The sequence below is a fragment of the Artibeus jamaicensis genome, unplaced genomic scaffold (assembly GCF_021234435.1).
Source record: "Artibeus jamaicensis isolate MK-2021 breed Jamaican fruit bat unplaced genomic scaffold, CSHL_Jam_final contig_477, whole genome shotgun sequence".
Lineage (NCBI taxonomy): Eukaryota > Metazoa > Chordata > Mammalia > Chiroptera > Phyllostomidae > Artibeus > Artibeus jamaicensis.
In genome coordinates, this window is record NW_026521854.1 from 3,131,267 (window position 1) to 3,158,603 (window position 27,337).

The 27,337-nt window shown below is 40.2% G+C and overlaps 1 protein-coding gene across 3 annotated transcripts in view; it reads left to right on the forward strand.

Moving 5' to 3' along the window:
* Positions 1–7,873: 7,873 nt before the first annotated feature.
* ENTPD4 (ectonucleoside triphosphate diphosphohydrolase 4) overlaps positions 7,874–27,337 on the forward strand; it is a 36,044-nt gene continuing 16,580 nt past the window's right edge. For 2 of the 3 annotated variants that reach the window (XM_037152673.2, XM_037152674.2), the window contains exons 1-6: positions 7,874–8,048; positions 15,460–15,558; positions 17,555–17,752; positions 18,262–18,467; positions 21,791–21,941; positions 22,443–22,546. In XM_037152673.2, coding sequence (XP_037008568.2) covers positions 15,551–15,558; positions 17,555–17,752; positions 18,262–18,467; positions 21,791–21,941; positions 22,443–22,546 — 667 coding nt within the window. In that variant the 5' untranslated portion in view covers positions 7,874–8,048; positions 15,460–15,550. Of the gene's footprint in view, positions 8,049–8,169; positions 8,415–15,459; positions 15,559–17,554; positions 17,753–18,261; positions 18,468–21,790; positions 21,942–22,442; positions 22,547–27,337 lie in introns of those variants that run through there. The other variant, XM_053668119.1, reaches the window with a different exon arrangement.

A 27,337-nucleotide genomic window follows, 5' to 3' on the forward strand; every position in this document is an offset into this window, starting at 1 on the left:
TGCATACAATGGGATGGCATTTCAGCCTTAAATAGGAAAAAAACTGTATCTCAGTGGATTGAGCTCAGGCTGCAAATCAAAGGGTCGCCAGTTCGATTCCTGGTAAGGGCACATACCTAGGTTACAGGCCAGGTCCCCAGTGACGGCCACGTGAGAGGCAACCACACACTGATGTTTCTCTCCCTCTCTTTCTCCCTCCCTTCCCCTCTCTCTATAAATAAATAAATAATTGTTTTTAAAAAGGAAGGAAACCCTGAGGCATGCTACACCATAGATGGACCTTGAGGACGCGCTGCTCAGTGAAACAGGTTAGTCACAGAAGACAGTGTGCTATCCACGTCTACCAAATACAGACAGCAGTCAAATTCATAGAAACAGAAAGCAGGAGAGCGGTTGCCAGGGGACTGGTGGGAGCTCCCCAGGGCCCCAGTTTCTTCTTCTCCTCTCTCCCAACCTAGAGGTAGCAGCTGCTTTTCTGCACCTGCTTCTTCCAGACTTCTTTATGAAACCTCTCTTCTTTTTTTTAAAACCTCTTTTAGTAGTTAACCACCTTCCACTTTACATTAAGTTCTTTACATTAAAAATTTTAATGTTAAATTAATGATTCTTTATATTAACTTTTGCATGTTCAAATAACCTGTATGCTTTCTGCCTTTTTACTGATACAGGGATAGATAACAACAAAATAAATAGATCATGATATGTGCTGCAGAGAGAAAGTTAAGCAGGAATGGGCATAGAGTGTGGGGTCAAAGCAACAGCAGAAAGATGTTGGACTGAAAAATTTACATTTGACTCCTTGTCCCCAACTCCAGCTGAAAGATGGCAAGAAAATATAAAAGTAGGGTTCGATATGCAATATCTAGGTGGAAAATAATGCTTCATCCAAGCCCCCAGACTTAAGGAATTTCCTGCTAGACGCATAAGGCAAGTAGGATCAGAACACCCCAGGGAGAGTCGGAGCTCATCTCTGCACCATCCCTGCTCTCTCTTCCCTTCCAGGCCACTCTCTGCAGTGACTCAGAAGGGTAGGAAGCAGACAAGTGAACTCTTTTGTGAAGCTCCATCTAACTTCATAAATGTCTCCTCCAATCAAGAAGGAAAATAATAGCATTCATTCATTCATTCATTCATTCATTCACTAATTGCTTTGCAAACAAGTTTTGACCACCTTCTAGGTACCAGCTCTGTGCTAAACACTCTGGAGGGTATGACGTAGCAGACACAGTCCCTGTCTTCAAAACAGTTGCAGTCCAAAGGGAGAGGTAATGGGAGACTGACATGCAGGCAACTAAATATTATTCAAAGCCAGAAAGAATAATGCGTTGGATGAGAAAACATGAATTCAGATGATTCTGAGAGATGAAACTGTTAGCCTTACTTGAACAAGGTAACCTATTCAATTCAGTTCAAGGTGACATTATTAAGCACCTATTCTAGAAAATACAGTGTGGATTTCAAAGAGGAATGAATTTGGAGATAGGGCAGGGAAGCACTGCAGCAGGAGGGGGGCCAAACCTATTTCTGCCTGTGGAAGGCAAGGGAGCTACAGTCTGCTTAGTTCTGCAGGGCCTGAGAAGAACAGGCCACAGGTATACAACACATGTTTGTTGAATTGAGCTCACATTTGCTCCAGGCAAGCAATACACAGGGGAATAAGATAGCGGCAAAGACCAACAACAGTTAAACTGAACACTGGCAGAGTGATAAAGCAGAGACTCTCCCTGGGGAGCCTGGGGAGGTTAGGGGCAACTTGACCATAACACAGCTGAAGAGCGGCAACTGGAAGGATGAGTAGAACTTTTTTTATATGCAGTTAAGAAAGAGGAGATTATTTCAGTCATAGGAAACATGCGTAAGACACAAAGGCATTAAAATAAGGAACAAGGGGGGAATTGAGAAAACTCTAATAGCATAAACAATAAGATGTTATTTAAATTAAAAAAATAAAAGCTATTTTCACTGGAAAAAATAAAACTGAGAATAAGATAAGAAAGGATTTGGGAGCCAGCAAGGGGTAATGTGTCAGAACACAAGGAACATGTGGGGAGGTGTGAGGACCTGAGATTAAACAGCTGGAGGGGTCTCAGTCATGGCCTTGGGGTCCCACGCTAAGGAGGTGGGTGTGAGGCCAACCTGCCAATGACATCGAATCACCCCACTGATTCCCACAGTTGATTTTTTTAGGAATTTCAACTCTAACCTACGGGTGAAGGATGCTGGGAAGGAGAATGGTATGTTGGCTGGGGTGAGGAAGGAACACAGAAGCATCGAGGTTCAAGGGGTCTAATCAATAACCTACTGCTTCCTGCCCAAGTCTCAACGACTTGAGAAATGAAACAAAAACTGTATGAAAACCAAAATATCTTTTTTGTCGATGAAGTTGCTAGTGGAAAATGTGGCTTATGCCTAATCCAAACAGCATGGTTCGTGTGCTGATCCCAGTGGTCAGGGGATGAAGGTATTCTGTTCACCAGGCCAGTGCATGCTTTGTGATCCAAACGGACTGTGTGAGAGAGGCATATTTCTTTGGAAATTTAAAGTGCTGTTACCAAAACCAGAAAAGTGTGTCCTGTCATCTCCTACGTGTGTATATTTAATGATTCATATCCCATGTGGCCCCTTTTTAGGGTACAGTTGGTCAGAATTTAGGGCTTGAAAAAAAACGAATTCTGATGTTGCTTTGAACAAGTTACTTGCTCTTTCTGCGTCTCAAGTGCTTGCCATCCCTAACAAAACACCATAAAATAAGAATTCTCTTGGCCCATTCCCGCCTTAGGAATGTTGGGCTCATAAATGACATCATGTCTGTAAAGAGCTATGATCTTCCTGAAGACAAATGCTGTATAAATATATATGATTATTAGTTAGGTCACTCAAAAACTAGTCCGTGCATGAGCGCTTTGGAAGTCAAACAGGACTCCTCATTTCCAAGGGCCACCTGCTGCCTTTGTTTCCTGACGTCTAGCACCTCACAATTGCCTCCTCCCAGCACCCACATACTGCCCAGAGGGACAGTGTAGCCATGTAGTCTCCCTGGAATAATGGGTTAAAACATTTGGAAAGCAAAGCCAGCAGAATTCCAAGCAATTGCCACTTTGGAGGATTTTTAGAAAGATAATTAAAGAGAAATCCTGTTAAGGTTTTGAATATTGATGGTTGTTCATCTGCCCCAATCCATTCATTAAGGTTCCCACATGAACAGTTTTACAAGAACCTGGAGTTTAATTTTAAAAAGAAAGAAAGGTTTCCCCTATCTTATATCTGATTTGATGGGGGGAAGAGGAAGGAAGAGAAAGGGGGAGGAAAAGAAGAGAGCGAAATTGGAATGGAAAGCGCTGTTCCTAGTTTTCTCTTTTGTCTCTTAGATATCATGATTTCAGACCTTAAAAGGAAACTTAGAGGTCAACCTAACCACAGAAACCACTTTGGGTTTGGGGGGCTCCCTATTCCGTTTTAAAAATTATACGTGGATGGTGAGGACCAATGATGTAAACTCAATTTTCTAAGCTTACACCGTCAATCAGTAACGTCGCAGGGATGAGGAAGGACCCATCTCCACCTCCCGTTTGGCGCCGTTCACATTTAACTGTTCTGTCCCTGTTCCAGTTTTAGGAGCTTGAGCAAGTCATTTTGCTTCTCAGACCTCAACTGTCTCATCCATAAAATGTAAATGAAGCCTAAACTAATGAAAGAAGGACAGCTGGGAAATACGCCCTCTTGAGGTTCTTTCTAGTTTTCAATCAACTAGTCCACAAATATTTTTAAAGACCTAACAGTAAATAATGGGCTCTCTAGGCTAAAGTAATTTAAACAAAGGCTTTATTTGCCTCTCATAACAAAAGGTCAAGCAGTAGATCCAGAAGCTGGTATTTGTTCAGTGCCAGGGTAGACATGAGTAACTCCACCTGCCTATTTCATCAGGTTTAGTATTGGCTTCTTGTCTGCGTTACTGTCGCCGTGTGGTCGCAGGAAGGCTTCTGTAGCCCAGATGTCACTTTTTCCCAAACCTTCATTTAATACTTAAGAAATCACAAACATGTAATGAGGTACTTCAATCTCGTTCTTTTGCAGACACCTTATCAAACTGAAGATCATTCCCTATATAGTTGATGAGAGATTTTGGGGTTCTTTTCTTTTCTTTTCTTTTTGTCTAAATCATGAATGAGAGTTGAATTTTGTAAAATGTTTTGTCTACATTGAGAGCATATGAGTGACATGAATTGTCTCCTTTATTCTGATTTTAAAGTTGAACCAACCTTGCATTTCTTGCAAAAATTGCACTTAGTTAAGCTCTTTGTAGATATTGTTAGATTTGATTTGCCAATATTTTGTTAGAATTTTTCATCTATGTCTCTAAAAGATATTGATGTATAATTTTATTTCTTGGTGTCAGGATCATTATGACCTTATGAGTTAGAAAGTGTTCCCTTCTCTATTTCTTTGAAATAGTTTATGTAAGATTGGTACTTCTTTCCTTCGTACATGGTTGATAAAATTTACTAGTGAACCCACCTGGGCCTGAATTCAGGGGTGAAGGGAACCTTAAAAACATAGAGCTATTTAGATGTTCCATTTTTCTTACATCAATTTTGGAATATTATGTTTACAAAAAAAAATCTTTCCATTTCATCTACATTATTGAAATTATCAACATAAAGTTGTTCATAATGTTTTCTTATTCTTTTAACTTTTGTAGGATCTGTAATGATGTTTCTCTTTTATTCTCAATATTCATTATGTCTTCTTTTTTTCCTGATCAATCTCACTAGGAATTTAACTATTTATTAATATTTTCAAAGAAATAACTTGTAGCTTGTTAATTTTGTCTAACTTATTTTTTTAAATTGTTTTTCTTTCTTCTAATCACTTAGGGCTTAATTTCCTTTTCTTTTCTAACTTCTTAAGGTAGAAACTTAGATCACTGATTTCCAATATTTTTAAAATAAAATATGCTTTTTAAAACTATCAGTTTCTTTGTAAGTACTGCTTTATCTATACTCCCTGAATTTTTTATGTATTTCATTATCACTCTATTTGAAATGTTTTGTCATGCTCTTAGAACTGTGCCTGGCATAACGCACTCAAGAAGTGGTATCCCCTATTAGCTTAGTGTTTTTTCTCCTGTGAGAATAAGTAGATGGATCACTCTGACATTTGTATTTCTTTCCTTCTGAGCCTCTACTATTTCCACTGCCTGAAGCAATACTCCTTCATACGGGCCCAGACTTCCTCCTTCAAGTTAATTTCTATTCATCATGTAGGTGTGACAACAAACATTATTTTCTCAGAGAAGCCTTCCCTGATGACCCAGACTGAGGTGGTCCTTTCATGTACTAGGTTGAATAATGTCCCCCTAAAGTTCACATCCACCCAGAATCTGTGAAACCTGTGAATGTGACCCCATTTGGAAATAGGATCTTTGCAGATGCAATTACATTGAGAAGAGGTCATACCGGATTATAGTGGGCCCTCAATTCAATATGACCCATGTCCTTATAAGAAGAGGAAAATCTGGACACAGAGACACACAAGAGAGCATCATTTGACCACAGAGGCAGAGATTGGAGTGATGTGTCTACAAACTGAGAAATGGAAGAGATTGTTCGCAACTACCAGAAACTAAGGAAGGATCCTCACCTAGGGTTTCAAAGAAGCATGACCCTGCCAACACTGTGATTTCAGGCTCCTAGCATCCAGAACTGTGAAAGAATAAATTTGTCACTTTAATCCATCCAGTTTGGGGTATTTTGTTAGAGCAAACCTAGGAAACTGATACGCCAGGTTACATATTTTCATCCTTCCTTATATTTTTCTTTCCTAGCTCTTATCAAATAATTATTACATATGAATTATCAGGAAATACTGATGGGGTAATAATGCTAGTCTGGCATTTTAGTGGAGACCTCCTTAAGAGAGACTGTCATAATTTAAATCATTATGTCAAATGGTAAGGACTATGAAGGGCACATTCTTTTGAGGGAGCATGTCAGTGGCCAACTACTTCAACTTCTCAGAGCTAGCCCTAAGTACATGTCACAGAGGTTTCTAATGTGTAAGCCTCCAAAATGGTCCATTTTTTTAAAGCAACAGATTGTCTTTGAAGGATCCTAAGATAGGAGTCAGAGCCAATGGTTCTGCTTTTTGTTATATCCAGCTAGGAAAATTACAGCTAGGGCATTACCCAACCCAAATCTGCAGTTCCTGGAACAGGGTAATGAACAAACATCCGGGAACAATTGGGTTTAAAATTCTAGCCAAATAAGGTAACTAACCCGGGCCCGCCAGAAAGTGCCCACCAGCAGCAGCAGCACCCACCAATCAGGGACCCTCGCCGTTTTTAAATAAGCCAATAGCTAACCGCCACCTCTGCTTCTGTATGCCTTTGCTTGCTTGCTAGAAAATATAAATACCCAGTAGTCTGTAAGCCAGGCGCGACTTCCATTTTGTAGCTCTGAGTAGCTACATGACTCCGGTCACAGTTGGGGAAGTTCGCCCCTGCGCAGGAAAATCTTTGGCCATTAAAATTTTTATCAATTTGGTTCCGGACTCCGAGAGTGTGTATTTACCCGCCGATCGTCTACAACACTTTTCTCTTTGCAGGGGACCAGAGCAAGTCACTCAGCCTCTCTGGGTTCCAGGTTCATTTACAAAGGTGGTGGTTTGGACTGGACAGTTCCTGCAATCCCTCGAGCTGGAACATTCTGTGGTTTTATGATTGCTATGTGGAGCAAGAGGAAAGAGACAGTGTTTAGTTCTAAAGCACAAGGCTCCTAGTCACTGCTAGGAGGCTCCTAGTCACTGCATGAAGAGTATCTGAACCCAGTGATGAAACATTTCCACAAGGAAGAGATGACCCAATCTGGTGCTGGCCCAGGAAGCATCCTGCTTAAAATATGTAACTACTAGCGCTGTCCAAGCTTATTTTACTTGACAAAAAGTAGAAGTACCTCTGGTCGGGTGGCTCAGTTGGTTGGAGTGTCATAAGTACACCAAAATATTGCAGGTTTGATTCATCAGGGCACATACCTAGGTTGCAGGAGGTGGGCCACATCTAGGAGACAACTGATTGATCTTTCTCTCCTCTCTCTCTTTCTCAAATCAACAACAGTAATAAAGGTAATGGAATTGACCTTTCTAGGGCTCTCATTTAAAAAAAAATTTTTAAGTGGCTAAGCTGGCTGGTCACTTCCTTTTTCTGGAAAGCAGTTTATTCACCTGTAACAAAAGGGGAAAAGGATAAAAAACATGGTGATTTTCAAGGTCTCTTCCTACTCTGTGACTTCAAGGCAGTTTTTCCTCAAGCTAGAGAGAGAAGCCCTGAGTAAGTATCAGATCATGCAGTCAAGCTCAGAAACCGGTGCTGTTCACTTTACTCGTTCTTACAACCACTGCCTGTCGTGGGGCTGTCCGCCTTCACCAGCATAAGCGCGGATGTGGGCGATGTTTGGCTATTACTAATTATGTGGACTTCAAGAGATTCATTGAATGAGCTTGTATCTTAGTTTCCTCCTGTAAAATAGGTATAGCTACTGGCAAAGTTGTAAAAATATCAAGAGTTGGGGGAAAATATAACGTGATGAGCAAAAATGCCTAGTTCTTGTTAGGTTTTAAGTGATATTTTCCATCATCTTTAGGAGCACAAAGTAAAGATAAACTACTATGTCATAAGTACATTACGGCTCACTGACAACCAGACGACCAGGACCTGGGTAACCAAACCACAGTACTGGCTACTTCCCAGACGCTGCTCTCACTTTCTCCATTCACTGCACCAGGCTGCGCCCCAGCGCTTACGCGGAAGTGCGCTGCAAGTGACGCCAGTGTCCCAGCACAGGCCCCGCCCCCGACGTGCGCGCTCCCGGCGCGACGGTGACGCAACGCAGGTGAGGGCGGAGGGCGGTGTGGCTGAAAGTGAGGGGCGTTGCCTTCGGAACCCAGGGCCGTGTTGCCGCCCCCGCCTCCCCTCGGTGGTGGCGGCTATGTGCTCCGCTCGCGGCTCTCCGCCCCTGGGAGCACCAGCCGCCGAATCAAGCGCTGAAGAACAGGTGAGGCGGGCTTCCCAGCGCGGTCATGGGGAGGGCGGCCGGCCCTGGCGGAGACTGTTGGGCCGTGGGGCACGGCGGGGCGCTGAGAGCCGCCGACGAGCCCTCTCGGCTCCGGCAGCCTGTCTCGCCTCCGTCCTTGCCTGCCCAGACCGCGCGGTCACATCTGGGCGCCGGTGCAGTCAGTGCCCCTGACCCTGGGCGGCAGGTGCTCTCCCCAGCCCCTAGAAGGAGAAGCCTGGCGTTCGTGTTGTCGCGCCAGCTCCGGTGACCACGCTGGCTTTTCCCTATAACAGTACTGTGGGTGGATCCGTCCCACATCGGAAAGGAACCTGGCCAAGGAGAATGGGGATTCAGCTCCGAAGACCAGTGAATGGTTCTCGCCTGGCCCCTTAACATAACATTTACACGTTCAGCAACATTTTTGCTTTGCTCTGCTTTTACTAAATTTCATGCTTTAGATTTCTCCTTTGAAAAAAAATGGGCGATAAAGTCATGATGAGAGCAGTGTTTCTCAGACGTGAGTAATGCGTGGACACCTTTTAAAGGAACAGTTCTCTAGAATATGTCCCAGAACTGTGACCAGAAAAAGATCTCTTAAAGTGGGGGCCAGTTAGGTGAACACCGGTGCAGGGCATTTTCAGAGAACATGTTTCATTATTAGGAAAGAAAATAGATGCTTTACAATTCAGCAACTTCTGCGGTCGAAGATAAACTAGAGGTTATTAAAGAATTCTAAATAAGGACTCAAATCCCTAGTTTAATTTCATTTTGCAGCCTTGACTGTGTCCTGCCTTGCCTAACGACAATGCCTAATTCTCCAGCCCTGGAGAGACCTAAAAGAATCATATTCTTTATGTTATTTTATATTTGATGTTATCTTATATTTGATGTTATCTTGTCTATCTGTGTCTCTGCTAATCATTGGACACATTAGCAAAATTATAAAGTGTAATGCTAATTCGTATAAGTAGTTTATGCCTGTGTTTACCTGCTTTCTGTGTTTCTGTGTCTGCTGCTTATTGAATTTGTGGTTTACATTCTTTTAGCCCTAGTGGTGATGCATGACCTCAAGCCTTGTGTATGCAGTCTAGAAGGAAGAAACAGACATGAGAATTCATCTGAGCATTTATATGTTACATGTTTATGCTCTACATATTTATTCAGCATGTTTTTTAAAAAGTGAACAAAGGTGCAGAGTGTGGGAAACCATTAGAAAGTATAACAGTGTAAACTTTGCAAATAAAAATACTGACCTACGCCTTGAAGAACGTGTAATGTTGAGAGCAGGACATATTAGGAGGAAGTGACATTAGTAAAGGCCTGAAATAAGAAAGAGAACAGCTTGTGGGGCAGAGAAGAGACCTGCCTCACTAGAGCAGAAAGATGTTATCTGGGGCTGAGGGGAGAACAGGGTGGTGAAATAAGATGGGATCAGTGGATGGATGGAGGTTTCAGGTAGCACACAGGAAAGTAGGTGTTGGCCCCACAGGCTCCAGAAAGTTCTTGAGCTGGTTGTATGTTGAAGGTAGTGTTTACAAGAGTTATTTTGGAAGGGTGGTGTTCATGGTGAAGGCAGAAGGAGGGGGACCTGCCTAGAGGTCTGTCTGTTGATGTCTTCTGTGGTCATGTTAGATGCGTAGCTTCTTTGAGGATGACTTGATGGGACCTGAGGAACGATACCACACGTCAGCACACAGATAAGTAGGAGTCAAAGTTAAGAACTTGGTGACTCCAGTCAATGGTGATACCCGTCTTGGACCTGGGGAACTTGGGAAGTGGTGTTAGTTTCTGTCAAAGATTGTGGCTGCACACTTGGACTAAATGTGCTTGGGATGACAGCCATCAGTAAGCTCAGGATGTGGAACTGGAACTTGAGGAAAGTCAGAGTTGCATATTTAAGAATCTGCACAGGTGATTCAGAAAAAGTGTGACCAGAAAAAGATCTCTTAAAGTGGGGACCAGAATTTTCCAAATGAATGGGGAGAGGAAGATGTTTGGGTAAGACTTGATATTGAAAAATAAATTTTTTAATTTAAAATATTAAAAAAATATTCATCAGCCCTTGGCTGATGTGGCTTAATAGATTGATTGAGTGCCAGCCTGTGAACCAAAGGGTTGCTAGTTCAATTCCCAGTCTAGGGCACATGCCTGGGTTGTGGGCCAGGTCCCCAGTAGGGGGTGCTTGAGAGGCAACCACACATTGATGTTTCTCTCCTTCTCTTTCTCCCTCTCTTCCCCTCTCTCTAAAAATAAATAAAATCTTTTTAAAAAGGAAAATATGGATTACAAATGCATTCTTCTTAAAACAAAGAATGAATCAAATTGTTTTGATGTATTTGTCCCACAACTGAGTGCCACAGAGTCTCCTTCACTTCACCTTGGCCTCTCACTCCTACAAAGACAGTTACTTACAAAAATCTACCAAAGTGTTTGTGGGTGCCTTTGATTTCAGGGTCCCCTTGTAACCTTTGGTACTCATATCATTCTTTTTTAAAGCGCCCATCATGTCATCACACCTTTTCTTACTCAGCAGTTTAGCTCTTCCAGAGTCTTACTTGTCTGCGATTTTGTTTGCCTATCATGAGAATTTGCTAATGTCTATCTCATTGAATTGTGCATTTTCCACCACAGGAAGGAAGCATTTCACTTGGCAAGTGATTTGTTTTCATTGGTTTTCTTAGGACTGTCAGTGAGAGAAATAGGTGGGTTTTACTCCACTGAGGAATGTTCCGCTAAGGGGGGCTGCACTAGCTGAAATCGCAGTGCAGTGGATGCATCTCTCTGATGAGTGATCGGTCTAACACAATTTAAGCCTTTAAAAAACATGGCATTTTTATGTCATATTACTAAGACTTTGCCTCCCTAAACTTTGGAGCCAAGATTCTTAGCTCCATATACAATGAGAGTTTACATTTTAAGGTCAGATTACCATATTATTTACTGGTGGATAATATTCAGCCATACTTTTTTCCTAAATGAAAATAATTACTTCAGCAATTTGTAAGCTGTCTTACTTTCTCTGTCTTTAAACACAAGTTTTGTAACTTACAAAAATATGTTTATCCTTTTTGTGGAAATCCTCTCATATCTCAAAAAGTCCTAAGACAAACACCAGAATTAAATAATGCTTGCTCAATTTGCTGTGGTCTTTCTAACAGTGCATCTTCTGTTTTGAAATGCATTCTCTGTTCTCCCCCTTCCAAAGTCGGCCTCCAACCTTCAGAAATCTGCTCCTGTTTATCAGCCTTCATCAACTCTTCTCTCAGCTCCTGTACTCCGAATAATGTAATAGCGCCTTCTCTTATACTCTTATTTATTTCCTGGGTATTAGTATGTTCTCTGTAACCAGTCTGCAGACTCCTTGAAGTCCAGAGTCAGGTTTGTTACTCCTCGGTGCCCTCCAGTCACTTCATTGTCCTCATCATTGCATCATTAAAGGCCTTGCTTCCCCCAAGGACCTTGACTTTAGGCTGTTAACTAAAGCATTTTATTTTATTTTATTTTATTTTATTTTTTAAATTTATTGAGTTATTTTTCAAGTACAGTTTTCTTTTGTCAATTTCTCCCATCCCAACCCCCCCCTCCCCCCCCGTCTCCCCACTTCCCTCCCATCCTCCCCCTCCCCACAGACCTCATCCCTGTGTCTTTCATACTTGTTCTTCAAAATCCCTCCTCGTTTTTCCCCTTAAATTCCCTTCCCTCTCCCCTCTGGTCGCTGCCCACTTGTTCTCTATTTTAGTGTCTTTGTTTTTATTCTATTTGCTTGTTTATTTTGTTATTTAGCTTCCTGTTAAAGGTGAGATCATATGGTATTTGTCCTTCAATGCCTGGCCTATTTCACTCAGCATAATGCTTTCCAGTTCCATCCATGTTGTTGCAAAGGGTAGTAGCTCCTTCTTTCTCTCTGCTGCATAGAATTCCATTGTGTATATGTACCACAATTTTTTGATCCATTCATTTACTGACGGGCACCTAGGTTGCTTCCAACTCTTGGCTATTGTAAATTGTGCTGCTATGAACATTGTGGTGCATAGGTTCTTTGAAATTGATGTTTTAGGATTCTTGGGATATAATCCTAGCAGTGGAATTGCTGGGTCAAAAGGCAGGTCCATTTTTAGTTTTCTGAGAAAATTCCATACTGTTCTCCATAATGGTTGTACCAGTCTGCAATCCCACCAACAGTGAACTAAGGACCCCTTTTCCCCACAACCTCTCCAACATTTGTTGTTTATTGCTTTGTTTATGATAGCCATCCTGACTGGTGTAAAGTGGTATCTCATTGTGGTTTTAATTTGCATCTCTCTGATAGCTAACGATATTGAGCACCTCTTCATGTGTCTCTGGATATTCTGTATGTCCTCTTTGGAGAAGTGTCTGTTCAAGTCCTTTTCCCATTTTTTAATTGGGTTCGATGTCTTCCTAGAGTGGAGTCTTGTAAGTTCTTTGTAAATTTTTGGAGATTAAACCTTTGTCTGAGGTATCATTGGCAAATATGTTTTCCCATACAGTTGGTTGTCTTGCTAATTTAATACTGTTTTCTTTGGCCATGCAGAAGCTTTTTATTTTGATGAGGTCCCATTTGTTTATTCTTTCCTGTATATCCCTTGCTCTAGGGGACATATCGGTAAAAATGCTGCGTGGAATATCTGAGATTTTCTTGCTGATGTTCTCCTCTAGGACTTTAATGGTGTCACGGCTTATATTTAAGTCTTTTATCCACCTTGAATTTATTTTGGTGTATGGTGTAAGTTGGTGCTCAAGTTTCATTTTTTTGCACGTAGCTGTCCAGTTCTCCCAACACCATTTGTTGAAGAGGCTATCTTTACTCCATTTGATGTTACTGCCTCCTTTGTCAAATATTAATTGACTGTAGAGAGTTGGGTTGATTTCTGGGCTCTCTGTTCTGTTCCATTGGTCTATATGCCTGTTTTTATGCCAGTACCAGGCTGTTTTGATTACAGTGGCTTTGTAATACAGTTTGATATCAGGTATTGTGATCCCTCCTACTTTGTTCTTCTTTCTCAAAAGAGCAGTTGCTATTTGGGCTCGTTTATGGCTCCATATAAATTTTTGAAGTGTTTGTTCTATGTCTGTGAAATATAAAGCATTTTTTAAAAATTTTAGTTCAACCGTCACAAAAAAAATGTTCCAATCAGAATTCCTATGTCATGAAGAGTTTTTAAGCTAGATTTTCTTTATCTGTCCCGAAGAGGATTTGATGCTGGAAACTGAAAATGTCAGTCAAAGGTAGCTTTTTAAAAATAGTTCTGTTGTTTCTTATGATAAACTTAATACACACCTTTTAAAAAATACAGGCAAGCCTAGGGAAGAGAATAAAGATGATCCATTATCTCACCACTCAGAAATAACTAATTACTGTTAACATTTTGGTTTCTTCCATTTGCCCCCTCTTATGTATGGTATAGTTTTTTCATTTAATATATCATGGGCGTTTTTCCACGTCAGTAAATAGAGAGCTGCATGATCACCTTTAATAGTTACATCATATTCTGTTGCATAAATGGCCGTGTTTAACTTAACTCATCCCCTGTAATACACATTAGTTTTGAAACAGTGTTTTGCTGTATTATACACAATAGTATGATGAACATCTTTATACATATTTTAGTTTTACCCTGGTATTTTGGAGGATGAATTTCTGGAAGTGTGATAGGTTGAATAGAGGATAAGTATGTTAAAATTGCCATGTCCGTTACCACTATGCCCCCAGAAGATTAGTACCTATTTCGGTTCTCCCCAGTGACCTTGCCCTCCCCACTCCCTTGTCAGCCAAGTGTCAGCAGTTTTTAATCTCTATCGACCTGATAGTGATAAAGTCTTGTTTTTATTTATATTTCTCTAAAAACTACTGAAGCTGTTTTATCAGCCTTTTATTTTTCTTATTGCATTAGTTTCCAGTTATCCTTGCTCACTTGTTCCACTGTTTCTTATGTATTTATTTTACGAACTTTTTATGTGTAAGGGATATTTACATTTTGTCATTTATGTTACAAGTAATTTTCCCAAGCTTTGTGTATTGGGGAAGGGATTTTTATTTTTAAGCATTCAGAAGTCTTTAACTCATGTGTAGATGTATTTTCTTCTTCTTTTATGGTTTGAAATACTGATATCATTGTAGAAAAGCATTACCCACTCCAAGAGCATGTAAATACCGCATTTTTTGGACTATAAGATGCACCCATTTCCCCCTCAATTTGGGAGGAATAATAGTTGTTAATAATGCTGTTGAGTTCTGTTTACATTTATATTGGTGAAATATTATGTTATTTATGTTATTAAATATTTTACCACATTTTTTGCTTCAAAAATTTTTTTCTATTTTCCTCTAAAACCTAGGTGTACCTTATGGTCCAAAAAATACGGTACCTACATTTTCATCTTACATGTTAATGGATATTTTTAATATTTAAATCTTTGAGCCATTGGAATTCTAATAAAGATAGAATGTAGTAATCTCACTGTATTCGAATGCTAAAAGTAGCTTCTTCATAAAAACACACTAAAATTCATTTAAACTCCTAGGTAATTGACATACTTTTCCTTTTTGTGTAAACCTTCAAATCACAAATGTTGTTTGCCCTAAGTTTTGTGTCTGTGATACAATGTGGACACCATACTAAAACTTGAACTAATTAAAGGGATTTTTTTGCCTTTGCCAGATAGGCTTTACTAATACTCTGGGTGCATGTGCGCGCGCGCATATACGCACATGTGTGTGTTTTCCCTTCTACTGTGTTATAAATATAAGGGCTGGATCCATGTCTGATTCATCTTTGTATCTCCCATTCCCAGCCTTCCGTGAAGCAGATAATGGTTGTTCACTGCTTCTGTGATAGGCACTGGTCACTGGAGAAACAGAAGACTAAGGGGCTGTCCCTACCAGAGAGGGGCTTGCCCTGTGGTGAGAAAGTCAGCCAGCCACAAGTATAATACTGCATCCCACTGCTGTGAGGGTCAAGTACTTTGGGGAGATGAGGGTTAGGGAAGTGCTCACAGAGGAATTGTGGCTGACATGTGTCATGAGGATTACATAGGAACGCCAACAGGTGGACCCAAGGGAGTCATTCTAGAAATACAAAGGAATGCAAGGCATTTCAGTGACTTGCAGCTTGTGTTTAATATGGCTGGAGCATAGGGTACATAGCTATCTACGTGTCAGGGGATAAGGCTAGAAATATCTTTTATTAGCACTGATAAAATACCCCACTGACAGGGGCTAGATCAGTGCTAATGCAGAAGCTACTGCTCAAAATAAACCTTTCTTAACAGCTTCAATAGGGGGATAAGGTACCAGATTTTGTGTGTTTAGATTTAAACATCCAATTGGTTAAGAACATAGGTGTTTCTTGGATTGGACCATCTTTGTGATTTTTCTTACTTCCTGGAACAGGAGGATTCTGACTCTGGGAGGGCCCCATTGTTTCTGTAATGGTGGAAGAGGATTGACTCCCAGAACACTGCCTGACCTCTGACCCTTCAGCATGGGGAGGTGAGTAATAATGCCTAATTCCTGCATTGGAAAACCCAAGGTTTTGGTGCCACCAAAACAGGTTTTGAGAGGGGGAAAAAAATCTAAATCCCAAGTGAAAATTGTTCAGAGTTGTGCTACACTTCTGTTTTATACCTTTGTTCTTTCATGGCCCCATGGGATACCTGTCACGGAAAGAAAGTCATAAAGCCAGGTGGATTCTACAGGGGTTAATGTAGTTATCGGAAAGAGCATGTGTGTTGGCGTCTGCGAGGGGTTGTACTAAGCATAGGATAACTGTAAGTCTCAGGGGTGTGGGGAAGGGGTCATAAACTCCATGAACTGGCCCAGGAGCCCACATGAGACTAGAAACTACAAATGGAAAATTCTATTAGGTTAATAGGATACCACCCCCTTCTGTGAGTCCATGAAGCGCTCTTTAAAGGGAAGTGTGTAGAAATTAACTGTGCAACCATAGAATGTATCCTAAAGTTAGCAGGTTTTTCTAAAGCCTAATAAAGTCTCTCTTTCCTGACATAAACTGAGAAGAAAAGTGTTTATTTGCTAAAGTGTCTCAGAAATATTTCAAGAAAAACAGAATATGTATAACTCATTTATTGACTTTGTTATGAGGATGTTGTTAAAAAATACTAATTTTTCACGTAATCATCAGGGAGAAATTTGCCGTGGAATTCAGTGTTAAGAAAATCTTGTTCCTTCTAAGCTATTTATATGTTTTTAATCTAATGGGCAATGTGTTGGCCATGAGGATGCTCAGCCACCTATGAAGGCCTACCTGATAACATACATTCACATGTGCTTAATTGTCTTTTGGTTTTATCATTCTTAAACCAGTTTTATTACAGATTTATATATGTATGTTACCGAACTCATTCTTGTAAGCTGTCTCTAATATTTTGGAACAAAACAGGATACAGATAAAAATCTGCATGATTCTGTCAAGAAAGGGAAGTCACAGAAGGGCTTGATTCTCATTCATCTCATTTAATAATACGTTCATATGCTGCTTAACCAGGATATGATGGGAGATACACATTGTTAGGCCACCTCGTCATTGTGCAAACTTCACAGAGTACACTTACACAAACCTAGATGGTGTAGCTACTACATATGTAAGTTACAGGTTATATCCTATTGCTCCTAGGCTGTACGCCTGTACAGCATGTTGCTCTACAAAACAACACAAGATTGAACCAGGCACAAGAAAAAGTGATGCAATCAAGGGATGCCGTAGACACGAGATGTATGAGGCTGCTGTCTTCAAAACATGGGAGACTTTTGTATATAAATAGAAAGAGTACACTGTAAACTAATGATAAAGCCCTGATTGGCGTGGCTCAGTTGGTACTGAGCCTCATCATACTGCAAAGCGGGAAGTCACTGTTCGATTCCCAGTCAGGACACATGCCTGGATTTCAAATTTGGTCCCCAGTCGGGGCTCATATGAGAGGCAGCCAGTAGGTGTTTCTCTCTCACATTGATGTTTCTCTCCCTCTCTTTCTCCCTCCCCTCTCTCTCAAAATAAATAAAAAGAAGTCTTTTTAAAAATGAAGTAATGATTAAAATACAGTATAGTAAATACAGAAACCAACAACAGTCATTTATTATCATCATGTATTATGTATTGTACATAATCGTGTGTGCTTCACTTTATATGACTGGCAGTACAGTAGGTTTGTTTATGCCGCCATCACCACAAACATGTGAGTAATGTGTTGTTGCACCGTGATGTCACTTAAGTGATGGGAATTTTCAGCTTCAGTACAATTTTATGGGACCACTGTCATATATGCAGTCTGTTGTTGACTGAAACATCATATGCAGTGCATGACTGTAATGAGTTACATAGCGAAATAGCGATATAGACGACGCTGGGCTATATAGATACTTGTTGTCAGGGACATGGGGCAGCTCAAACTGTATGTCTTGCTTTTGGATCATTTGAGGTGAAGTTTGGAGCAGATTGCTTTAAAATCTGTTTTTTTTTTAATTTCAGGATTGGCATCTCTTGTCTTTTTCCTGCTTCCTGGCATTTTAGCATCTCTCCTGTGGGATGTCCTCGAATTCTGAATACCAATTTACGCCAAATTATTGTTATTAGTATTCTGGCTGCTGCTGTTTCACTTCTATACTTTTCTGTTGTTATAATCCGAAATAAGTATGGGCGACTATCCAGAGACAAGAAGTTTCAAAGGTAAGAGAAAAAAACATTTATTTTCAAGATAGGATGTCATGTCTTTATTACATGGCTTCAAGAGTTTGGAATTAGGGGGAACTTAAGGAGGCTGTGGCTGCATGAGACAGATGCTGTGCTGAATACCGCGTGGCATAAAAAATTAAACTCTTTGAAACTGTTTAATCATTAACCACCAAACAACATCATAAGAGGATTTAACATAAGCTTCTTCTGTGATATCTTTTAAGCTGATTTTTCAGTTAATGTTGATAGTTTGGAAATAGTTTTACTTTTCAGAACTTGTTTGAACTTCTTTAAAAGAATAATGAGTGTATATCTGATTTAGATTATCTTTATTGCTGTCACTAGTTTTCTTCTGACTCTTTAATTTGGCAGTTGAGAAAATGGTATATGGATGCTACTGCACAGCTTAGAAATCACTGATTTGGTATTTGTTTATTGCACTGACTCTTAGGTTTAGGATGATATCATCTGTCTCAAAGTATATGTTTGTTTTTGTGAACAAGGTACTTGGCACGAGTTACAGACATTGAAGCTACAGACATCAATAACCCCAATGTGAACTATGGCATTGTGGTGGACTGTGGTAGCAGCGGGTCTCGAGTGTTTGTCTATTGCTGGCCCAGGCATAACGGCAATCCTCATGATCTGTTGGATATCAGACAAATGAGGGATAAAAACCGAAAGCCAGTGGTTATGAAAATAAAACCAGGTATGTAAGTGATAACCAGGTTCTGTCCTTTTGGCCTCTCTGTGTCTTCCACATTTTTCCCTTTCATCTCCATAGTCATTACCCTAATTCAGAGCTCACAGCAACTGAATTGGTCTCCTTGTTTTACTTTTTTTCACTTCCTTTTCTCTTTCCTATCCTCCTTGCATAAGGTGACTAACACCTTAATACAGTGTCAAAAACCATGTCTTTCTTTTGTCTCCTGCAGCATGTACCATAGTTCCTTATTCATGGTGTCTACTCACATGTTTGTGAATTGATGTTTACTATGGAAGGACTCTTATTTTTCTATTTGGTAGCCATTGGTTTTTATCCTTAATGACAAAATAATTTCGGATAATTCCTGGAAGTCTGTATTCTAATACATTGGCATATGTTTGTCATTTTAAAAATTGCTGCCCCAGCATATTTCTAATCATCTAGTTATTTAATAAGGATGAGCATAGAACTTAGAAGAGCTGAGCTCATTATGTCCAGTTTTTAAAAATAATGTACTTTCTAAGTCAATGTGTTACAGAAAAATTGGGATGTGCCTTCCCCAATTTAAATCAGTAGTTTTCAACTGAAAACTACTCACAGGTTTGTCTATATCTACATCATTTCCATGAGCAACACACTTCTTTATGAGCATTAGGAATAGAAGGTGTCAGGAGTACCTTGAAATAGGCATTTTATGTCTTGATAAGTTGATAATCACTAATTTAAAACAGCGAACCATACATCTTAGAGATTCAGCACTTTAATTTTATCTCGCCAAATGATTTAGAGAGTAAAATATTACATACAAACAATCCAAGGAATTTATCTTTTAAAATATTAGATAATATTGTTAAAAAATAAGTATCATAACTTAATTATCTCCTATTTTAAAAACAAGTGAAAAGGAGCTTCAGTTCTAACATGATAGAATGTCTGCCCTCATAAAACAGTTCCTAACTGCACAGACTGTGGGCCCTTGAGCCCTACTTATTCTTCATTGAATTTTCAGGCCCCACTTCCCTCTCCAGGGAACCCTGATGTTTGGGCAGCTAGGCACCAGCATAGTGCTCAGAAAATTCAAAAACTCCACTTCGTCTTTCAAGATAAAGAGAGGAAACTTAATCTGAGTCTTTTATACCAGTGTTATTTTGATAACAGAGTACACTTTTGTTAACAAAGATCATTTTTTTTCTCTAAGCCTTAGTGAATGACTTAATTTTTACTTCTCTTTTTTCTATCCCTGGAAATTTTTTTTTTAATTTTTAAGGTTTTATTTACTTATTTTTAGAGGGGACGGGAAGGAGAGAGGGAGAGAAACATCAGTGTGTGGTTGCCTCTTATGTGTCCCCTACTGGGAACTGGCCTGCAGCCTAGGCATGTGCCCTGACTGGGAATTAAACTGGTGACCTTTTGGTTCACAGGCCGGCACTCACTCCATTGAGCTACACCAGCCAGGGCAATCCCTGGAATTTTTATGTATCCCTAATTTAGAATTATTTTCAGGGTTAAAGTAATATTGATGAAATAAGAAATTCACCAGGATTTTAAAAGCTAAAACTCACTAAAGCACTTTGCGTTTCATCCAGCTTCACATACCAGGTTCCATTAGTGATTAAACTACTCTCATGGAGTAGGATGAACACTTCCACACCTTGGAGTTTTTTCCCTTTGAGAACAAAGGGACAGCTACACCAGCATCCCAGGGTAGACACCAGACCCTCCTTAAAATGGGGTTTAACTTCATTCTCTCTGATGCTGTAGGAAGTGCTTTAAGTGGAAATTCAAGAACCTTTTTACAGCTTTTTTCTGTCCTGAAGAATGGTCTGTCATGTATAGCATTATGGCAACACTTTACACATTTTCTTAATAGATTCTGGATAGTTTTGGGCTTGACGTCCATTGAAACAGTATTGTGTGTGAAGTCAAAAAAGACTGGCTTTTAGTCTGTTTTCTGCTCATTGCTTTGACAAATTACTTAATCTTTCTGAGTCCACAATTTCCTAGTTTGTGAAACAAGGAAGTTTTGGACTTCCAGAATTCCCCTCGTCTTTAATATTGTAGGCTCAGTGACAAATAGAAATATTCACTCATTACTCATTCACCAAGTATTTGCAGAGCACATACTATTTGCTAGACCCTGTGTTAGTGCTGAGAATATACATTTGAACAAGATAGTTTATGCCCTTGAGAAACTTGCAGTCGAAATGAGACCAGCAAGTACCTAGGTGATTTGGACAAGGCAGTGAGTGCTGCAGCTAGAGGTGAGCACGGGAGGCAAAGAGAGCTGTCTTCAGGGCTCCGTTAGGGAGACTTCCCTCCACCGAGGAAGTAGCTCTGTGGACGAGGGGAAGTGGGTCAAGAGGCAGTTAAAGAGAAGCTTCTTCCTGGTGGAGGCAGGAGCCCTAAGGCCAGATTGTGATGCATTAACAGAAATTCTGTTCAGTGTGGTTGAAGCCAAATGGAAGGAGTGTGGGAGGAGATAGGATGGGTGAGTATACAGGGCAGGTCATGCCCTTCTAGAGTTGTGCTTTATCTGGAGGGCATTGAGGAGCCCCAAGAGGATTTTAAGCCAAGAAGAGACACCTTTTGTGTAAGCAATGGTCAGGGAATTTCATAACTGGAAAGTAGGATGTATAGGCTGGTAGAAGGTAGAGGTATTCAAAAGAGATGAGAAGTGGAAAAACATGAGAGGAATCAAGGAGAGGCGATCTATGCAACCCAGAGCACATGCTGCAGGGAGGGCGAGGGATTTTATTCAGAATACCGGCTTGAGCCACTGACAAGCTAGAGGGAGTGGTTGCTGAGACAGGTAGCAGGCAGTAAGGGCAGGTTTCCAGTGGACGTTGAGTTCAGATCTGCATTTGTAGAGTTTCAGGGGGCTGTGAGGTTAAGCACATGGCCTTGTCTGGTGGACAGTCACTATATACTCATCTGCAGGTTGGGGAAGAGATCTGGGTGGCTGCTGATAAGATTTATCCAAAATGTACTGATGGTGATGGCAATCACAGGAATAAGCTTACCTGAAGAGAGTGGGAGCACATTTCCCAAGGGCAGGGATGAGCTCGTGTATAATCAACTCCGAGTGTCTGACACATAGTAGGTGCTCAATGAGGCCTGTGACTTTGGTGAGTGAGAATAAGAGAGCATAGCACTGAACAAAATGTCATCATTTAAGGAAGAAAGACTGAAAGCTGTGCCAGGTGGGTGGGAAAAAACTAGGAGAGTATGGTGTATAGCTCGAATTGCTCTCAGATTAGCCACATTGAAGAACTATAACTTACCATCTAAAATATATACTTTTTAACAGAGGTGTCCTTTTTTTGTAGGCATTTCAGAATTTGCTACCTCTCCAGAGAAGGTCAGTGATTACATTTCTCCACTGTTGAACTTTGCTGCAGAGCATGTGCCACGGGCAAAACACAAAGAGACCCCTCTCTACATTCTTTGCACAGCTGGGATGAGAATCCTTCCTGAAAGGTGATCCTCCATCCACACAGGGCAGTCCAGGCTGGCCATGGTGGTGGTTTATCTTCCTCCTTATTTTCCTCCGTTTCCCCCTCCGCTTCCTCCTCTTCCATCATCATCATCATCATCATCAAAAGGAAGACATTTAACATTAACTTTTCAAATGTGGAATAGTATCAGAACTATTCCCTTAGGTAGAACTCACAAAATATCTTTTAATATATTTGTTTATGATTGCAAGTAAATAGTAATCTATAAAGTTGTCATTAAAAAAACGAGTTTTCATTTCATTAGTTTAAGGATTTGTAGTTTTAGATCTAGGAATCCCATAATTCACAAAACTCTTGAAATTTCTTCCTAAAGTAAACAATCTGTTCAATGAATTGCTTTGGTTTTTAAAATTTTTCATTTTCATATAGATATGCCAGAGTCAGAGTAGGGTTTTTGTTCTCCTTTTAAAAGAAAAGCTTACTATATAACATTTTGAGATGTAAATTTTTTATTGTCTTCCAGCCAGCAGAAAGCCATCCTGGAAGACCTTCTGACTGATATCCCTGTGCACTTTGATTTCCTGTTTTCTGACTCTCATGCTGAAGTAATTTCAGGGAAACAAGAAGGTTGGTATATTGGTCTTCACCTTAAAATTTGGGAACCATTGCCTTAAGTCCCCCATATCCCACTGTGTATACTTTATTAAATTACTCCTAACATCTTAACATTTGGAAAACCATAGCCTTGAAGTAGTATAATTTTTTAAAGATTGTATTTATTTATCTTTAGAGGGGAAGGGAAGGAGAGAGGGAGAGAAATATCAATGTATGGTTGCCTCTTGTGGGTCCCCTGCTGGGAACTGGCCTGCAACCCAGTCATGTGCCCTGACTGGGAATCGAACCGTGATCTTTTGGTTCACAGGCCCATGCTCAATCCACTGAGCTACACCAGCCGGGGCATGAAGTAGTATAATTTTTAAATGGCAAAATTAGTTTCTTACGTGGCTGGCCTTTGTATTATACAAACATTAAAAATATACTTCAGCCCTGGCTGGTATTATGTTGATATTTCTCTCCCTCTCTCTTACTCCTCTAAAGATAAATAAATAAAATCTTTAAAATTATATACATACATATATACATATATATAAAATTTAGTTTGTCTTCACCACACTTGGGAAACAGATTTTGGACTCATTGTGATAGAAAAGTTTTATGTTCCTTGCCTAAGTTATAATTCCTTGCCTGGAATTATGATAATTACTGAGTTATTAGAGTTTTGTGTTGACTTTTCCTCTAGGAAGGGGAAATTATTCTTGATTTTGATATACTGAGAAAATACTAATTATGTTTTCAAGGAAATAATTATTTCGAGAGTTAAATGACAAGTCATTGATACTATTTGGGGAATAGCTTGCTAGAAATGGAGAGAAAAAACATTGAAAATCATCTAGAATTGTAGCAAAGACCTCTTTGAAAGACATTGTAGAGAATACAAACTTGGGTGAAGTTCACATAATGCAAGCTGCACAGTTAATCACTGTATGAGGTACAGTTTCAGGTACTGAAGGAAGATAAGAACAAATATCATGGGAATTTGAAGGAGGAAGACATTTTTCTAGCTAAGGCATCATGGAGAAAATGACATTTGAACTGTGCCTCACGAGTAGTTATAAATGTAGCATACCAGAGCATGGTATAGGTGGGGCTCAGAGAGAGGGATAGGAAGCGCATCCCAGGCAGAAGAAATTATTTGAGTTAACACAGGTGGGAAAGGCTGTACTGTGGCTGGAGGAACGAAACTATTTTAGTCTGACTGGATTATGAGCCTTTTGAACAGTGTGAACAGTAGTAAAAGTTGGATAAGTCTTGGTGTCATCATCATAGCAATGTCACTTTTTTCCCCTCTCCCTTTTGATTTATAGTCAGACATTCATAACCAAAACAAAAATAAAAAGAGAAGCAGGTATGCACAGCACACCAGGGCACCTGAGAGATCTATTTATTTGTTGACCCCAAGCGGGTGGACAGAACCTTAGGTGAGGCTGTGGAGCCAGGCAAGTGGTGACAGGGGTGGCAGTAAACTAGCATGACCTTTCTGGCAGAGAAGGTGGAGGATGAACATGGTGAGTGAGGGTCTACCTGGACACACATGCTGCAGCTGGAAGAACCTGTCTGTGTCCCTGAGAAGATATCACAGTAACTGGGGGAAAGGGAAGAATTGGCAAAGAGAACTGAAGGAATGGGTTACCTGCTGTCTGCCGCAGGATTCTTGCAAAAGGACCACCTATGGACATCTGGGACAACCCCTACTCAAGGACACCCCTCTCTGGCATGTGGACCCAAAGTACCAACGCCTGCCCCAACTCTGTGGCCACCCTTTTCTCCCCTCTCCAACCACTTTTTTTATGAGCATGCCCCCAACCTACTCAGCTCTAATAAGAGAAACCAAGAACTTGTGCAGTAGTAACCTTATGGAAGATAAAAGTCTCCTATTTATAAACCTGTTGAATTATTAGAATCAAAACAAACCAAGCTTTACCTAAATAAGACAGGCATTCACTAATTGAAATGCAGCAGCAGAGGTACTTTTCATCAGACACTGTGAAAAATCATGGTAATGCGGTATCACAAAGAGAAAAAGGACAGTTTTATAGTACTCAAATCCAAAGACATTGACTATTGTGATCTAATAAAGAATTCAAAAATGTTGTGAAGAAGTTCACCAAGCTACGAGAAAAATCAGGAAGGCAATGAAATGATCTCAGGAAAATTAAAGAACAGAAGGAGTACTTTAACAGAGAGATTGAAATTCTAAAAAAGAACCAAACAAATTTCTGGAGTTGAAGAACTCAATAAAAGAGATGAATAAAGTGCTAGAAATAAAGCATATCAGATGGGAGAGAGAATAAGTGAGCTCAAGGACAGAAATATAAAAATGTTTCAGATGGAAGGTGAGAAAGAACTAAAAGTGAAGAAATCCTACAAGAACTATAGACTCCGGTAGAAGAGCAAACATAAGATTAATCGGTATACTAGAAGAGAAGGAGAAAGCGGCAGAGTGTATTTAAATAAGTAGTAACAGAACTTCCCAGATTTGGGGAAGGGACTGAAGTTACAGGTCTACAAAGCTGGTAGAACACCCAATTATTTCAACACAGAAGGACCTCCTCCAAGACACATTATATTAAAATTGTCAGAAACCAATGATAAAGAATTTTGAAGGCATCCAGGGGGGAAAAATACAGTAACCTACAGAGGAAACCCCATTAGGCTATTAGCAGATTTCTCAGCGGAAACTTTAAAGGCCAGGAAAGAGTGTATGACATACATATTGAAAGTACTGAGAGAGCAAAAGTGCAGGTTAAGAGGACTATGTCTGGTAAAGCCATTCTTCAGATATGAAAGAAATGAAGGCTTTCCAAGACAAGGAAAAGCTGAGGGAGTTCAGCCATTAGACTTCCCTTACAAGAAATGTTGAAGTCTTCAGGCGGAAATGAAAAGACAAAAGTAAACAAAATTCTGAGTAAGAGTAAGAAAACTAACTCTTTTTTGATAACATATCAAACAATTATAGCATAAAAGTTAAAGAAAAGCATTAAAAGGCCCTGGCTGGTGTAGCTCAGTGGATTGAGCGCAGGCCTGTGAACCAGACAATCGTGGTTCGATTCCCAGTCAGGGCACATACCAGGGTTGCAGGCCAGTTCCCTGCAGGCCAGTTCCCAGCAGGGGACGCATGAAAGGCAACCATACATTGATGTTTCTTTCCCTCTCTCCTTCCCTTCCCCTCTAAAGATAAATAAATAAAATCTTTAAAAAAAAAAAAGAAAAGCATTAAAAGTAATTGTAGTTACTCTACTACAATTGGTGACAATCACAGTGTAAAAAGATAATTGGTGACATACAAAAATATAAAAAGAGAAGGTAAAAAGATGGATGAAACCTTTATAGGTGAGGTAAATTCCTGTCAGCAAAAAAAGGACTATTTTCCCCACGAGATACTTTATGAAAACCTTGTAACCATAAGCAAAAATCTAGAGCAGAGACACAAAACAAAACCAGAAAAGGAGACAAAACAAGTCACCATGGAAAACGAGTAGTTTACAAAGGTGGAAAGAAACAGAAGGACAAAGACAGTGGAAAGACAAAATAACTAGAAGGCAAAAGAAAAATGGCAGCAATAAATTCTTACATGTCAGTAATCACCTAAAATGAAAATGGTTTGGACTCACCAATCAGGAGACATCGGCTAGATGGATTAAAAATAAGCCCCAAATATATGCTGCCTGTAGTAGACTCATTTCACCTTCAGAGGCACTCAGGCTCAAAGTGAAAGGATGGAAGATGGTGTTCCTAGCAAACAAACCAAAAGAAGGCAGGCAAAGCCATACTTAAACAAAATAGACTTCAAGACAAAAAGGGTAAGAAGAGAGAAAGAAGGTCATTATATAATGATAAATGGGTCAATACATCAAGAAACTATAACAGTCCTGGCTGTTCTAGTTCAGTGGATTGAGGACTAGCCTGCAAACCTAGGGGTTGCCAGTTCCATTCCCATCTAGGGCACATGCTTGTGTTGTGGGCCAGGCCTCCGGTAGCGGGCGTGTGAGAGGCAAACAATCTGTTTCTCTCGCACATTGATGTTTCTCTCCCTCTTTCTCCCTACCTTCCCCTAGATAGATAGATAGATAGATAGATAGATAGATAGATAGATAGATAGATAGATAGATAGACAGACAGACAGGTAGGCTGGCTGGCTGTGACAGAAATACACAGACTCCGAACACCAAAATTCAAGGCCTGTCTGGAAAAAATCCATTTATTGTTATTATAACAAGAACGGTTTGTGCGACATTGGTGTAACCTGGCAGCCAAGGTGGGTGGACTAGAATGTGCATGTGTGAACAGTGACAGTTCCACTGTACTCATCAGTGGGGGTGGTAGATGCCATTGAGGAAGCCTATGTATTATGTGGCCCTCACATTCAAAGTGAGTGAGTAGAACAACAAATTTGCATCAGATTTAACGCTAAACTTGAACATTCCTCCATGGAAACTGTGTGGATGATTCAGAATGCCACAGTTATGGGCAACTGATGATCAGCAGCTTCATCACGACAGTGCCCCTGCTCATGCAGTATGTCTTGCGTAAATTTTTTTTGTGAAACATCAAATCACCCAGGGTACTCAGCCCCACTACAGCCCAGATTTGGTACCCTATAACTTCTGGCTTTTCCTAAAACTAAAATCACCCTTGAAAGTGAAGAAGTTTCAGACCGTTGATGAGATTCAGAGAAATCTGAAGAGGCAGCTGATGGCTATTGGGAGAACTGTGTGAAGTCCCAAGGTACCTACTTTGAAGGAGACTGAAGCGTCATTGTCCTGTGTCCAGTGTTTTTTGTATCTTGTGTGTTCTTCA